At 32.1% G+C, this 17619-nt stretch overlaps 1 protein-coding gene across 1 annotated transcript in view; it reads left to right on the top strand.

The window, feature by feature from the left end:
• Window positions 1-17619, top strand: part of PGAP1 (post-GPI attachment to proteins 1) — an 83441-nt gene that overhangs the window by 55193 nt on the left and 10629 nt on the right. The window contains exons 14-23 of the mRNA XM_008568519.1: window positions 1998-2073; window positions 4372-4445; window positions 4552-4603; window positions 5107-5173; window positions 5701-5809; window positions 7570-7608; window positions 10539-10632; window positions 14336-14426; window positions 15303-15500; window positions 16481-16616. Of these exons, the coding sequence (XP_008566741.1) occupies window positions 1998-2073; window positions 4372-4445; window positions 4552-4603; window positions 5107-5173; window positions 5701-5809; window positions 7570-7608; window positions 10539-10632; window positions 14336-14426; window positions 15303-15500; window positions 16481-16616 (936 nt within the window). The remainder of the gene's footprint in view (window positions 1-1997; window positions 2074-4371; window positions 4446-4551; window positions 4604-5106; window positions 5174-5700; window positions 5810-7569; window positions 7609-10538; window positions 10633-14335; window positions 14427-15302; window positions 15501-16480; window positions 16617-17619) is intronic.

The raw sequence follows: 17619 nt of genomic DNA, 5'->3' as shown, positions 1-17619 counted from the left end.
CAGCTTCAATACTAAAAGCTCTCTTTAAGGGTTTTTATCTCAGGTAAGTTGGTTTTGAATGAATCTAACATTTTCCCAAACTTGAAAAGGCCCTCTCTGGTCATTCCAAGAAATTAATGAGCTTTTCTGCAGACAGTCATAGCAGCCTAATAAATACATAATATATTTTAATGCTGTTTAGAAAGTAACACTGCTGACTCTACTGTTGTGCTGCCCTATCTCTGTCTCACTAGAATGATAACTTAGGTTTTTCATAATTTTTGCAAGTCCGTGTTATAGCCCATCATCAGAAGGCTACATATAGGGCCGGCCCGGTGGCGCACTGGAGAGTGCGCTGGCTTCCGCCGAGGGTTCGGATCCCATGTGGAGACCGGTTCCCGCTCACTGGCTGAGTGCGGTGCGGGTGCAACACTGAGGGTTGCGATCCCGTTACCAGTCAGTAAAAAAAAAAGATAAAAAGGAAAAAAAAAAAAAAAAAAAAAAAAAAAGAAAAAAAAAAAAAAAAAAAGAAAAGAAGGCTACATATATTCAAAAAGACGGTATTTAAAAAATTGAGTTAACTGATATCTTAATATAATTTTGGAAATGCAAATATGGAATTATCTACATTTTTTTGATGACAGAAAACAAAATAATTAAACCCATTAGAAATTTATTTACCTTCGATGTTTTAGGGCCCAACCTTTGGATTCTGTCTTTCATCGGTAAGGATTTATTCCATTATGCAAAACTAAAGGCAGAGCCAAATTTTTAAAGCAATAATAAAAATTCTATTATTTTAAGTACCTGTACAAAGTTATTTAAATCACTTTTGAAAGCTGCTTTCCTGTCTCAAGTAATCTCACCCGAAAGTACTTTGTAAAAACATGATGAATAATCCTGTTCAGTAAATGATTTTTCTAATCTTTTAACAGCTGTTTTCTATAATGAAAATATCTGTTTTCTTTGCTTTATAAGTAAAAAGGGAGAAATAAAGCAAAATTCCTTAGCAAGTTTTTCCTTTTATTTCCCCATGTGTGTACTACAGTCTAATAGCAATTTCCCTCATCTGTTTTCCACTTTCAAAACAATTGAAGATGCACTCAAAAAGCAAGCAAAATAACACTGCTTCAAACATATCCAAGATATAGTTGTCAGAAAAGCCTAGAATAGACCCCACTGGCTTTCTACTTTCTGTAGACAGCAGTCTACTTGCTAGCTACAGTTAGGCATAAGATTAATTTTTCTTCAGCTCCTATAGATCAAAATAATTTGACTGCATTATGGAGATTATTTTAATGAAATTGTACCTTTACCAGAAACAGTTCTTACAGATAACTGAGAATAGTTTCTTATGCAGTTGAAGAAATGTTATTAAAAAAGAAATGTGACTACAAAAAACTATAATGGTACAGGTGTCATTTATAGATTTACTTTTTTCTTCACTTTGTACATAGTAAACCTTTTATTCCATTTACTATAATAACTTTTTAACCTGAAATAATCTTTTACAAGTAACTTTAGCCATCTGTAGATGAATGGCAGTATGTCTCCAGAAGCCTTTTTTGGTCTAATTAGATTATAGATACTTAACAAATGTAGGATTTTCTAAAAAGATATATAACAAAATCACATTTTCCTTTTGACCCTGAAAAGTATTCAGAGATATATTATCTAGATCCTTAATTAATCTTGAATTAGCCTTAGTTCTTAAAGCTTTGACCCATCTTTTAATGTCCCTCTTCTACAAACACCTAAAACTAACTATAAAAAAACTTTGCTACGAATCTATTATTATAGAAATGACCCTCTAATAATTTAATTAAGCTTGTTTATCAAGTTTTCTCAGCATAGCATCTCTTCTTGAGGAATTCTTGCCATCTAAGTATAGACAGAGTTATAGTGTGATAGATGATACTTTCTCCAGAGCTGAAGTTTATAGACTTATTTTCCTTTGAAACATCAAGCGAAGATATTTCACTATAAATTGAGTTCTATTTTTTTGTTTTATATTTCAGTTTGTTGTAGATTGTGAATTCTTTAAAAAAGAGACAAGATCCTTACAGCTTCCTGTAACTCATCTTTTTTCCTTTGGTAAGTACTTTGTTTTTGGAAATCTTAAAAATCAGTTTTATTTTTATCAGAGTGCTAATTTATTTTATCAGTTAGTTGCAATAAAGGAGAGTCTTGTAACATTAAATATTGTATTTTTCAAGTGTAGTTCTTAGAATAACTATATGATGTGGTTCAGTGGTTTGATTCTCCTTTAATAATGGGCTGGCAATCATTTTCTGAGAAGTGAACTTTAAAAGAAATTTCTCCATAATCACATACATTTGCGGGTAATTGTGTGTTTGTGTGTGTGTGTGTGTGTGTGTGTGTTATGTGAAATTTATCCTAAAAATTGGCCCATCTTGTAAAATTTTTATTATAGAAAATAAATTCCTATCTGCCTTATGAATGTTACAAAATTTCTCTAAATATTCTTTTAAACTTTATTTTGAAATAATTTTAGACTTATAGAAAAGTTACAAGAGTACAGAGTTCCTGTATCTCCTTCACCCACCTTTCCCTAATGTTGACATCTTACATAAACACAGTACAGTTTTAAAAATTAAGAAATTAGCATTGGTACAGTACTACTAACTGAAATATAGGCTTTATTTGGTTTTCACCAGTTTTTCTACTGATGTCCTGCTTCTCCAGGTTCCCAGTACATTTAGTTGTCATGTCTCCCTAGTCTCCCATAATCTGTGACAGTTGCTCAATCTTTCCTTGTCTTTCATAACTTTGAAACCTTTGAAGAGTATTTGTGAGTTATTTTGTGGAATGTCTCTCAGTTTGGAATTTGTCTAGTACTTTCTTATGATTAGATTGAGATTATGCATTTTTGCTAAGAATACCACAGAAGTGATGTGCATTTCTTAGAGGATCGGATCAAAGGATACGTGATGTTGATATATCTAATTACTGTTGATATTAACCTTGATCTCTTGGTTAAGGTGGTGCCTGCCAGGTTTCTCCACTGTAAAGTTACTGCTTTTCCTTATGTAATTCATAACTATTTTGGGTGAGATACTTTGAGAAGATGTAAATATCCTGTTTTTCTTCAAAATAACCCACTAATTTTAACATTCATTGGTTCATCTAGCCTTTAGAAAATATTACTCTGCTATTCTACATTTATTGGAATTCTTCCTGAGATAACATTGTTCCTTCTCCCCCATTTATTTATTCAACTTTTATTTATGTCAGTGTGGACTCATGGATATTTATTTTATTCATTGGGTTATAATCCAATACTATTATTACACACACACACACACACACACACACACACACACACACTTTTTTTTTTCTGACCGGTAAGGGAGAGATAACATTGTTCCTTCTCCCCCATTTATTTATTCAACTTTTATTTATGTCAGTGTGGACTCACGGATATTTATTTTATTCATTGGGTTATAATCCAATACTATTATTACACACACACACACACACACACACACACACACACACACACACACACACACACACACTTTTTTTTTTCTGACCGGTAAGGGAATCACAACCCTCTGCACGGTGTTGTATGCACCATGCTCAGCCAGTGAGTGCACCGGCCATCCCTATACAGGATCCGAACCCACGGCCTCAGCGCTACCAGCACCGCACTCTCCCGAGTGAGCCACGGGGCCGGCCCTTATTATATATTTTTTGCTTAAGTTGTTCCAGCTTTGGATATTGAGAGTTCCTTTGGGTTGGCTACTGTGCCCTTTTGGCCTGCCCTGTCATTTAAATATTTAATATGCTGTTCATGAAAAGAGTCTGTGTTACTTGAGAGATTTTTGCTTAAGTTGTTCCAGCTTTGGATATTGAGAGTTCCTTTGGGTTGGCTACTGTGCCCTTTTGTCCTGCCCTGTCATTTAAATATTTAATATGCTGTTCATGAAAAGAGTCTGTGTTACTTGAGAGAGGAAACTTCTTTTACAGTTTTTATCTCTCCCCTCATCCTTTTTTTTTTTTTGGTACAAAAATACTCAGAACAATACAGAAAAGGCAACTCAGAATCACCTCTACCATTAAAGATAGTAAGCTTGTAAGATAAAAGATCTGCCAAGAATGCATACTTTTCTGAAATTGGAAACGTACTTGACTTTTTAAAAACACATAGATGTGATTGGAAGTCATTATAAATGTTGTATTTGGTTCAGATCATATTGCAGGAAGTTTAGATTTTTAGGAGTTCATTCCTCCATACCAGAAGTGAAAACCTGTAAACTGTTTTTTAATATTAAAAATTTGTTAGCATCATTTTAACATTATTTAAGCAATCAGTGCATTTAAAAAAAATTCTTTGATATTTGAAATAATACAGTACTTTTAATTCAACAGGATTGTCTTCAAGGAAAGTGGTATTAAATACAAGCGGCCTATACTACAATATAGAGCTTCTGAACTTTGGACAGGTAGTTGTTCTGACTATAGCAAGAAGGATTTGATTTTACTTTACTGTTTAGTTAAACAAATAAACTTTTGTATTTTTGTTTTGTTTTTGTGATCGGATTCTATTAGATATACCAAGCTTTTAAAATCAACGTGGTAAGCAAGTGCTCAGGAGTCAAAGGTAACTTTATTTTCTAAGAAACATAAAAGAAATAGTATTGTCATTAGAAGAATCAATAGGTCTTTACTTGGATTTTCTGTAATACTTATTTTTCCATATATTTTTATGTGAAGTAAGATTAAATATGTAATAATGGAAAAGATTTATATTCCAAGGGATTTAACATAGATCCTTCCTTAACAGTAAAGTATTTTCATCTGTTTCATTTTAAATATCCACATTTTAAAAATACTATATATCTTTGTCTTATTATAACAGTAATTCAGATTTAGCTGTTTAATATTTTTTCAGTTTCTTAGTACTACTTATATGATCTAATATCTTTTGTAAGTCTAATTAAATCATTATTATTTAGGAATTCTCCCTAATTTCTTATTATGTAATCTAACCCTTACTGATCATTTTTATGAAACGGGCAATTGTATAATTAGGTATTATAGTAGCTTATATAACATTTAGGTTAGCATATGGTTGGTAATCTCAATTCCTTTGTGTTTTAACAGAAGAAATAACTAGTATCTATAAACTTCATATTCCCTGGTCTTATGAAGATTCACTAACCATTGCACAGTAAGTATATGAAAGAATATACTTTAAACTTTGGTGTTTTGAATAATAGATATTCTTTGTTTGTTTGTTTGTTTTGGTGGCTGGCTGGCAAGGGGACCCAAACCCATGACCTTGGCGTTATATTATAAGGCTGTGCTCTAAGCAACTGAGATAACTAGCCAGCCTGGAATAATAGATATTCTGCTTCGTTTATTTACTTAAATCATATGAATTATTAAAATGCCTCTTAGAAAAAAAATGTATCCTTTATGTAGCATTTTGCCCATAATTTAAGATAATATATAGTATTCTTATTTAATAATGTAGAACTTAAACTTTATTTGTTTGAAACATGAACCCCTTTCCACCATTTCCCCCAATTCTGGTGTCCTAGAGGGAGCATTTAGACAAATGTGATATGGCTGAAAAAGTGTCTGGCATCTAGCATCCTCTACATTATTTCATTGTATTATGCTGAGGATTGACGTAACTATGGCTATTTACCAACATTTTATATTTGAGAATTGATATTTAAGTTATTTCTTCAGGGTTCCATCTTCCACAGAAATTTCTCTGAAACTCCATATTGCTCAACCAGAAAATGACAGCCATGTGGCATTATTAAAAATGTACACGTCATCAGACTGTCAATATGAGGTAAGTTGTATGTTTCCTTAATCTTTTAGTAAGATTTAGTTATAGAATAAGCTGGAAATGTTTTTTTATATTAGCCTCAGATATATGGTGATGTGGAAGCCAATGCATACAAGAAATAGACATTTAAGATACTTTAAATATTCTCTCTTTTGCCCATTATCTTCAGTATTTCCTTAGCTGGACCATTTGAAAATATATACATCTTAGTAAGTAACAGAAAATAAAACAAAAATTGAGACTGCAGATTAACCTTCTAAATTTGAAAGCCCAAAGTCCAGAATCTATCATAAATTAAAGAACATTATGAAATCAGCTGACATGGTTTTACTACAACAATTGACATGATGCTTATTGGTTTACAGCTCTACTGTTTTAGCTTAAAGATCTTCTGTTCTTTACACTAATTATTTTAAGCTCTCTTAGTAATTAATATGTGCAATCTAGTGCCTATTGTGTTTGTTTTATAATCAACATGTATCTCCATGTTAAGAGAAAGGAAAATAGACTTGTGAGTAATGTTTTATTTACTTACGGGTTCATGAACTAAAAGAGTCTCTCCCTATATCAGAATATGCTAGCTAGGTTCCAAGGATTCCAGATTTAAGTGGTTAAATTATGCGCTTCAGTGGTAGTGACATCACAACACTCTGCTTTATGTGAAATATCTTATTTCTGCTCAACTGTTTGAAACCAAGCTTAAATATTTGGATTCTTTATTAGACTTAACTTTCTTAGGGTAAACTAAAATTAGTATTGTCAAATTAATGGAATCTGTTTCTACAACCAGGCTTTGGTTGGAACTGTATTATTAATTAATTTAGATTTCATGGAATTTATGCATGCTTTGATATCTTGCATTCTGTTTCTAACACTGAAGGATTATGCAGGGCTTAATGGTTTTTAAATTGCAGGTTTATATTTCTAATATCAAAATGATAGTAAGAATTGTGTTAACAATTTGGCTCCAAATTCTCATGCTCTCATAATGTCCATGTTTTTACAAATATTGCATAATTTCATGAAGTCCATATTATGTCAAAATACAGTACTGCCCATCTACTCTAATATCTTTTGTAAGTCTGATTAAATCATTACTTTTTAGGAATTCTCCATAATTTCTTATTATATGATCTAACCCTTACTGATCATTTTTTATGAAATGGGCAATTGAATAATTAATTAGGTATTATAGTAGCTTAAGTAACACGTAGGGTAACATATGCTTAGTAATTCATATTTCTTTTGTGTTTTAACAGAAGAAATAACTAGTGTCTATAAACTTCATATTCCTTGGTCTTATGAAGATTCACTAACCATTTTATAACTTCCCTAAGAAAGATTTACCTTCTTTTTTTAGACCTTTTAATGTCAAAAAATATATATTTATGGCATAAAGAATTAAAGAATGAATTTCTTTTTAAATATTATTTTGGTATAAATTCCTTTACTTGGCATAATCTGGTTATAAGATATTCTGGTTAATTAAATATTCTAGTCAATATATACCGTAGCATTCATCCAGTTATCAAAGAATTTGAGTACAGGAAAATACACTAAATGATAAAACTACATTTTATACAATTTAAATGGTGGTTCAGAAGATTCTTTAAGATCTGAGTGTCTTTAGGTTGATTGCTGTAAAAAATTAATTGTACTTGGAGATGTAACAGAAGTGCTCAATTTAATAAAATATGAACTAAAGGAGTTTAGGGAAATAACCTTATTTATTTATTTATTTTTTAATAATTGTTTTAAACTAGGTGACAGTTAAGACTTCCTTTTCACAAATTCTTGGACAGGTAAGAGAAACTTCTGATTGATTATTTATTGCTTGTGAACAGATACTGTAGGGAAGTTGTGACCTTTTTCGGTAAAGGCCAGATAATTACATATAGTCTCTTTTGCTGATGCCACTGCTGTAGCTGCTGCTTTCTTCTTTCTTCTTTTTTCTTCTTCATTCTTCTTCTTCTTTAATAAAATCTAAAGACCATTCTTGGCCCACAAGCCATAGATGGCCAACTTCTGCTTTAAGGTGATATTTTCATGTTTGATACATCCTAGGAATGAGAGCTAATACCTGATTCTCAAACAAATTAGTATTTTTGCCTAAATGAATGTCGTATAAAGACCTCATGTTGCTCATACCACACGATAGTTCATAATACTTTAAAATCTGTAGGCTGTGTCATATAAGTGAACGTTTTCAAGGAGCTTTTTATATTGTGCATGTTTGTAAAAGGTAGAAATAAATTCTATTAAAGATAAATGTGTTGAAATTTATTTGCAAAGAATGTTACAAAAATAATTCATCAAGCAGTAGAGCAACACATTATTCAACATCGTTATAATTTGCACAGTTGTGCATTGTGGACCTAAATAAGATAATATTAGCTTTAAAATTCAGTAAAATTTTTATTGTAGTTTTTGGTACTTTATTTTTTTGGTTTATTGTATTTTGCAATACAGGCATAATAGAAATTTTTTTACTTTAAGTCATTAAATACTGTAATTATAATAAAACTAACAAATAAATTAGAAACATTTTTATATGCATTATCTCATTTGATCCTCACTGGTGAAAACTAGATTGTGATTATTATTAAAACCGAACATTAAAAAATTCCAAGTTAATGTATAAAAATTTCATGCTGAATTAGGAAGGGAAGGTTAAATGTTAGTATAAGTTGGAAAATAGCAACATGGATAGTTATAATAAGTATTTTTAAATGTTAAGGGACCAATTGTTAAATCTCTTGTAATATGGAGGAATAATTCATGCTATTTTATTTTTATTACAGTGCGTCCAAAAAACATGTTATTGTACATGGTGGTTTGGGGTGAGAATATAACATACTCTGTTATCCATATCATTCCTGTGACTCATAATTCAGATTAGCGACAAGAAAAGTCAAGTTATCTTGATAATTTATAGTCAAGCGTAATTGTACTCCAAAAGAGGACAGACTAGTATTGTTTAGGCATGGAAATCTTCCTAAACAGTGAGGATGTATGGGTGTTGCAGGATCAGAGGTGAGTACTTTATAAAGTGTCAGATAAAGAATTTGTGGTAATTGAGTTAAGTCCTTCTCAAATTATTGAAAAGATATGCTCTTCATGTTTGTTTAAAAATTTAGCTTGTAGGCAGTAGGAGAATGAATTAAAGTCATATATTTTATACATTTAAAAAAAAAGCAACCACTTTGGAGAATCCTTAGCCTTTGAGTAGACAATTCCTTGAGTAGATAATTTTTCATAAAATTAATATTTTTTCTAAATAAGGAAAGAGAAAAATATATTTACATATTCTTTAATGTACCTCTTATGAAAAAGGACAAAAAATAATTGAGGGCTAGTTGGTGAGCTCAGGGGCTTGGAGTGTGGTGTTTTAATACCAAGGTCAAGGTTTGGATCCCTGTACTGACCAGCCACCAAAAAAAAAAAATAAGAAACAAAGCAGTAAACTGAAAGTTTAAGTGAATTTCATAAACTCTAGTAAATCATTTCTATGTAGGAATGAAGTCCAGTGTTGCCAAATCCTTAGATTTTAAGAGTAACTGGAACTCTGGATTTTTAGGTGAAATCTTTTAATTTTGCAATGTTGGCATCTAATTCAAAATTTAAGAAAATACTATCTCAGATACTAAGCCAAATGAGGGATGTCTACAAACAGTTTGGCTATGAGCCGTGGAGGACAGTTTATGATTGTTGATTTAGCTGTACTTCGTATACCCAGATGTATCCATAGCCCAATATAAAACTTAATACTAATAACAATAACACTCTGTCATTAAAAAAGAAATTTTATGATCGGTATACTCTGTGTAGGACATTTTGCAAGATTCTAAAGATAGTGAAGGGCATTAAAAAGAATAATAACAGCTAACATTTTCCAGTTACTTACAATGTGCCAGTTACTATTCCAAATGCTTTACAAAAGTGTGAACACATTTAAGCCTCACACACCTGTGAGGTAAGTGCTGTTTATCTCATTTTACTGATGATGGCATAGAGAGTGAGGGGTAAGTAATTTGCCTGTTACATTTTTAATTGTGCAAGTTACTTGGGATCCCCATGTCTGGATTTCTTCACCTATAAATTAGGGATAAAACGGGCCGGCCCAGTGGCGCACTGCTACAGTGTGCCGCTTGGGAGCGCGGCGGCACTCCCGCCGAGGGTTCAGATCCCACATACAGACCGGTTCCCTCTCACTGGCTGAGCGAGGTGCGGGCGTGACACCGAGGGTTGCGATCCCGTTGCCGGTCCTGGTCCGGTACGGGCGCAACACTGAGGGTTGCGATCCGTTGCCGGACACGAAAAAAAAAAAAAAAAAAAAAAAAAAAAAAAAAAAAAATTAGGGATAAAAACTACCTCAAAGGATATTGGGAAGTGGGCGTGAGATAATGCATATAAAGTGTTTAGTATCATCCCTGGAACATATTAAATGCTCAATAAACATGCCTTTTATTGGCACGAAAAACAGTTTGTAGTATATGCTACTCACTTATATGTTCTATTATGTGCCTTTGATGAAAAATTCAGATGTGTTTCTAATATGCTATATATTAGAAAATTTTTATTTAAGAGTTTTGACACTCATTACTGAAAATAACTTTGTGGCGTGTGTCAGGAAAGGTTAAAGTGAAAACAACTTTTTTACTTTATGAGAAAGTACGTTTATTTCATTAATATGAATATTCAGAAGTTTCCCATGGATTTGCCTGTCTTTCAGGTAGTTAGATTTCATGGTGGAGCTCTTCCTGCTTATGTTATATCTAGTATCCTTCTTGCTTATGGAGGACAGTTATACTCTCTTTTTTCAACAGGTAAGAATGCTTATATTTTTAAGTTCCTTTTGCTATGAATATTAAAGTAGAACAACTTAATTCTCTCTGTGTGTATATTTAATTCTATTAATTATTGTATTTCTTAATTCTCTCTGTGTGTGTATTTAATTCTATTAATTATTGTATTTCTCTGATTACAACCCAATGGTGGAGTTGAACATGGTCTCTATATTCTGTAAGTTGGTAATTAGAATTACAGGCTTGATCAGATTCAGGTTTTCTTCCTACCCTCCCCTGCCCCTTTTCTTCTTGTTGTTGCTGCTGCGAGTACTTCGTAGTGCTGTAGACTTCTGGTAGGAGGCACTCACTCCGTAACTTCCTTCCATGTCATCTTTGTTTGTCTCCTTCCATCCTCCTTTGGTTCCTTCCCTCTTTCCTCCCTTTTATCTCTTCTCTCTCTACTCCCCTTCCTTCCTTCTTTTCCTCCTTCCTTCCTCTTTCCTTCTTTCCTCCCTTTCTTCCTCCCTGCTTCCTTCCCTCCCTCCTTTCCTCCTTCCCTTTCTCTTTTCCTCCTTTCTTCCTTGGGCCAATGATTCATTATTACTTTTTCCTCCTAAGTGTGGCTAAATAAGACAGGTAATTTCTTGAAAATTCACGGCCCATCTCTCCCAAGTATGTAGGGATTTGGGATTCTCTAAGTTTTAAGACATCTCCAAGAAAATTCCTTGTTTTCTCCATTTTGTACCCTGGTGCCTGAAGTTTCTTCCCTCTAGTCTAAGGACCCCTTAAAAAATATAGCCTCATAGAGGGCATCTTGCTCTTTTATTCCCAGTGCCTAACATAGTGCCAAGCACACAGTATGCATTCAGTGTAATATTTGGGCTATATCAGCTATGTTAGTTAGGTCCTGGCACACTGAATGGAATGATAGAGATGTTAATGAAGGAGCTGTTTTCAAGGTATGTGCAGCGTTAAGGGAATCCAACAAGAAATGATAAAAGTACCAGACTAGCAACAGAGCCATCTGGTTATTAATTTAGGTACCAAGGCAAGAGAGGGAGTAATCCTGGAGGGCTATAAGAATGGGCAACATAACTGGTATTGCAGCCTTGGGTACAGGAACACTGTAGTCATAGGCACTGCTAACCTATGACTCAGCAGGGAAAAAGGAGGGGGGGAATTCATACTCTAATTTTATTTCCTTCTACCCTCCTATTTGCCAGTACCCCCGTTTACCAAACCTAACTGGAAGCCAATCCATAAAAGTTAGCCTTCCAGAGTTCAGAGAAGAGTGGCGGGTGGAGAATGGATATGGAGAGGCAGATGTGGAATATGTAAAACAATGGACAAAACAGCCCCTAGAGCATAGCAATTAGAACAGTTTCCTAGAAGTCTAAACATTGATTTGTTGGGCTTGGATAGTAATCAAGGGAGGCAAGAAATAGGAAAGAAGAGTGGGGCCAGAATATTATAAAAGCAGTTCATAAATTGTTTCCACTGTGCCAAATCCTTCTGCAGCTACTTAGTGCCTTTTAATGACTTTTGTGCAGTTTCAAGTCTGTCTTTAGTATTCATTCTAACCTGATTTAACCTATGTTCCAGAAAGAGGAAAACACAATTCAGTGTGATCTGTCCCAGACCCAACCTTTTAATTAAGATATTAGTTTGGCAGTATGATATCAATCAGACTTGAATATAGGTATCTATCTTGCTTAAAAGTCTGAATGAGACACTCCATTCTTAGTTTCAACTGACTTGATAATTAATTCTCAAAGGTACAGAATTTACATCTACATAATCCACAGAAAACCCAGGGATATTTGATGTTGGTTAATCTAGAGGATTTAAGTATGGTTATGTCTCAAACCAATTAAAGAGGGTAGTTCTGAACCAAGGATGCAAGTCAAAAATCCCCTGTTGATCATACCTACTAGAATGACTGTAATAAAAAAAGACATAAAAAAAAAAGTGTTAACAAGGATATGAGAAATTGGAACTCTCATACTCTGCTGGTAGGAATGTAAAATAGTATAGCTGCTTTGGAAAACAGTCTGACAATTCCTCAAGCAGCTAAACATTAGAGCTATCATATAACTCAGCATCTCCATTCTAAGAGTGTACCCAAGAGAAATGAAAGCATGCACTCACACAAAAATGTGTACACAAATGTTCATAGGCGTATGATTCGTAATAACCAAAGAGTGGAAGCCACCCAAATGTCCATCGATTGATGAATGGATAAATGATCCAGGAATCTATAATTAATAATGATTTAACCATATGTTATCAAACGAGTAGAAGAGAAGGACCAAATGTGCAAATCACAACGAAATGACTAAGTCTTGCAATAAGGAGAGTCTGCTAATTACCCTGAATAGATCATCACACATTGTATACATGTATCAAAATATTTCTCTGAATCCCATAAATATGTACATTCAATGTTTCAATAATTTTTTTTAAAAAGTAGTATATCCATAAATGGAATATTATTCAGCAATAAAAAGAAATGAAGTACCAATACATGTTACAACATGAATGAATCTTAAAAAATGCCAAGTGAAAGGAACCAGTCCTTTCATCTAATCATATAATCACATATCATATGATTCCATTTATATGAAATGTTCAGAATAGGCATATCTGTAGAGACAGAAAGTAGATTAGTGGTTGCCTAGGGATGGGGAATTTAGGGGTGATGGTTAAGGAGAACAAAGTTTCTTCTGGGGGTAATGAAATGTTCTAAGACTGTGGTGATGGATGCACAACTCTGTGAGTATATTAAAAACCATTGAATTGTATATATTTTAAATGGATGAATTGTATGGTATGAGAATTATATCTCAATAAAACTGTTTAAAACGTCACCTTTGGATGGCTGGTCAGTTAGCTCACTTGGTTAAAACACAGTGCTGATAAAAAAAAAAATCACTTGTGGAGCTTTGTGAAAATATAGATGGTGACAACCCAGCTTTGACTTCCTGAATTTGTTTTACAAATGATTGAATGTGTACTCTTATATAAGAACCACTGAATTACAGTAATATTTTATTTATTTATTATTTATTTATTTATTTATTTATTTATTTATTTATTTATTTATTTATTTATTTATTTATTTATTTATTTATTTATTTATTTATTTATTTATTTATTTATTTATTTATTTATTTATTTATTTATTTATTTATTTATTTATTTATTTATTTATTTATTTATTTATTTATTTATTTATTTATTTATTTATTTATTTATTTATTTATTTATTTATTTATTTATTTATTTATTTATTTATTTATTTATTTATTTATTTATTTATTTATTTATTTATTTATTTATTTATTTATTTATTTATTTATTTATTTATTTATTTATTTATTTATTTATTTATTTATTTATTTATTTATTTATTTATTTATTTATAGATGACCAGTAAGGGGATCTTAATCCTTGATTTGGTGTTGTCAGCACCATGCTCTCCCAAGTGAGCTAACCAGTCATCCCTGTATAAGGATCCAAACCCGGCCTTAGTGATATCATCACTACACTCTCCCAAGTGAGCCACAGGCTGTCCCTAGTAATTTTTAATTTTTCAAAAAGGGTTTCTATGATAGTAATGAAGACCCTTGCTTTCTCTGAAATAAAATGTGTTATTGTTATAGACAATACAGGGTGTCTATAATACCCTATTATATTGTGAATTCTCTGTTGCATATAACTTTTTTTTTTTTTAAATCATCAGGTTATTGCTTAGAATATGCTACCATGTTGGATAAGGAAGCCAAACCATACAAAGTTGATCCTTTTGTAATTATGATTAAGTTTCTGTTGGGGTAAGTTTATTATCTGTGATAATGATTTTAATTTTGTTTTATATAAAAAAACATGTTTAGTTCCATAATGCTATATGAATTTTTATACAGATTTGGCCATTGACTTATTTCATTAAATGGGATTTTTCTGTTAAGCAAAGGCTTAATAAGTATGTCATTTACTTCAATAGTATAATCATTTCAGAAGTAATTATTGAACTTCTATATCAGTCTAAACATAGACTATAAATATACTAGGACTTTAATATTTGCAAAATGGATGTACGTGGTCCATGATCTTTGAGTATCCCAGATTCACAAACACAAATTATAGGTTATAGATGAAACAGTGCTTCTGATCACTTTCTCTTACTTCCCATGCACACTGTATTTTAGACTTCTAATACTAGTTAATATTCCATTCTTAATTTATTGATATGTTGTGTTTTTTGGTTAAAAATCATTACTTAGATCTCTTTTCTTTCATCATTACAACTACCTACTGGCTTTCTAACTAAAAAAAAAAAAAAGAAAAAACATTACTTTATACAAGGATCAATAGAGAGCAGTAAAGCTGTACTGAGACTCAGGCTCACTTGGAAGATAAATGACTTGTTTCATACAAAGAATGAAAATTTTTTTTTTAGTATAATTACAATTTAAATACCATGGAACTTTAGGGACTCAAGTGAATCATCAAACATCTCAAATGTTCAATCCTTGAATGTCATTTGTTGGTTTGTTTTTTTTTTCTTTTATATTTTCTTTTTTTTCACAGGTATAAATGGTTTAAAGAATTATGGGAAGTGAATCATCAAACATCTCAAATGTTCAATCCTTGAATGTCATTTGTTGGTTTGTTTTTTTTTTTCTTTTATATTTTCTTTTTTTTCACAGGTATAAATGGTTTAAAGAATTATGGGACATATTATTGTTACCAGAATTAGATGCCATCTTTTTAACTAGTCAGAGTATGTGTTTCCCCCTTGTATCCTTGATTCTCTTTCTGTTTGGAACATGTACTGCCTACTGGAGCGGCCTATTCTCTTCTACATCTGTGAGACTCCTTTCTTCTTTGTGGCTAACTTTGAAAAGGTAAAGAATGAATGACTAAAAGCTTTCTTATTGCTCTTAATTAAGAAAAAATTTATATTCTGATAGGGAACCTTCAAATTAATTGTTTTTACTAAACTAGTTTCTAAGGAAATATGTATAACTAGCAAAAGTATGGGTTGGTGTTCAAAGTTATGTGTTTGTCAGAGCTAATCATTTATTGCAAGTTAAATGCTACATTTGATTTTGACCTTAGTACTCAAGAGTTAATCACAAATTTTGACAAATTACACAGGTATTTTTTAATTTCATGGTTGTAAATCTTTCCCAGGAGAAATTGTTTCTCTTGCAATGCTTTTATATACTGATTTCTATAATCAAATCTAAGGTCAAGAAACTCCAATGAAGATATTTAGCATCAGATTAGATGAGATGTATAAAAGCTCCAAAAACATTGTCTAAAGTTTTATTATAGGCCCAAAGACACAGTTTGAAGTTACTGGTAGGCTTTCCTGATAAATAATCTAGTTTCCATTGCCACTCCTCTTTACCAGACATGTTATGAAATTTCTTGTCACAGAGGGCATTATGGTATGGTGCTTCCTTCTCCACCCTTTTAAGATGCTTCTGACAGGGGTTTCTGATAGTAACACCATCAAGCAGCTGAGTAATTTCAGTGCTTTAAGAAATAGAAAATTGTCCCTCCTCCTATCAAGATTGGGAATGTATGGCACAGGGTGTAAAGTTAATGTATCTTTTGTAACATTTTTTCTTCCTTAATACAAGTATCAGCCACAGTGTATCTAAATGGAAGAGGAACTATCACAGTGTATTACAGAACTTAAAATCAAATGTATGTTATCACTTGCCTTTATTTAAAAAAATCTTACTGTTTACCTTATGATACTTGATATATTAATAAACAGGAGAGACTGGCAGAGTACTATATTGTTTTCTTCTTATATGTGACTGCATAAATATCTGTGAATATATTTTTTAAAACTTTATTCTTGTTATTTCAGACCCTCTGAACTTCCTAAAGACATCAAGATGATATCACCTGACTTGCTCATTTTGACAGTTGTTTTGACCATACTTAGTTGGACAGCTTGTGGAGCACTTGCCATTCTTCTTTCTTATCTTTACTATGTGTGTAAGGTATGTCAGATCCATAAAGCCAGAATGACTGGGCTTTGTATTGGGCAGGTAGGTATAGAATGTCTTGTAGGCATTGTTAACAAAAATTTTAATTACCACTGTAGTGACCTTCTGTTATATAACAGGTTTAAATGAAAAAAGATTTTTTAAACATCCTAATTATGTAAATTGTATACAGTTAACTGTAGAATTGAAATTATTGATCTGAATTAGGTTTTTTTGTTTTAAAAAAAAGGGAGAAGATATCTGTTTCAGGTTGCTTCATTGCTCTTGAAAATTAATTTTTTAAAAAAATTTTATCAGAGTGATTTTCATTCAAATCTCTCTATGTGTGAGAGACAAAACAAAGAGTTATGTCAATCAGATTAAGCTATCAATCATGCTGAGATAATGTAAAATGTTACAAATGTTGCTGAAGAATCATAAGACAATAATAAAAATAATTAGGCTAATAATTTTACGGAGGAAGCAACAAACACTTCCAAGAAGGCTGATGGCTTTGCAGGAAAATCCAGGAGGTTATAAAACTGCCTACTCTCCACATTAATCTTATGGACCAACAGTTAATATCACATTGGATAATAATTTTTTCTTTTTTAAACAAAGATATATTTGCCTCTGCTTTTAACACAAATACATGCACATTTCAGATTATTTTCAGTTTTCCAAAGGAAATTTATGTGCATTTTAAAAAACTACTTAGAGCTACTTTAATTTATGAATGTATTTTTAGTATTTTTATTAGAACTTTCAAACAGCTGACCCATAAGCAAAACTTTCTCAAAATGATTTAGGCAAACCTAATAAATTAAGTTTATAAATTTTCTCAGGTTTTTATAAGTATTTCACCACCATATATAATTGAGTTTAGATTTTCAAATATTTAGAATACGTAAAATATGTTAAGTTCTTGGGCCGGCCCGGTGGCGCACTGGATAGTGCGCCGCTTGGGAAGTGCGGCGGCGCTCCCGTCCGAGGGTTCGGATTCGAAGGACTAGACAGG

The sequence above is a fragment of the Galeopterus variegatus genome, unplaced genomic scaffold, assembly GCF_000696425.1.
Source record: "Galeopterus variegatus unplaced genomic scaffold, G_variegatus-3.0.2 Scaffold420, whole genome shotgun sequence".
Lineage (NCBI taxonomy): Eukaryota > Metazoa > Chordata > Mammalia > Dermoptera > Cynocephalidae > Galeopterus > Galeopterus variegatus.
The sequence above is the reverse complement of the archived record's forward strand: the minus strand, read 5'-3'. Positions and strand labels throughout refer to the sequence as shown.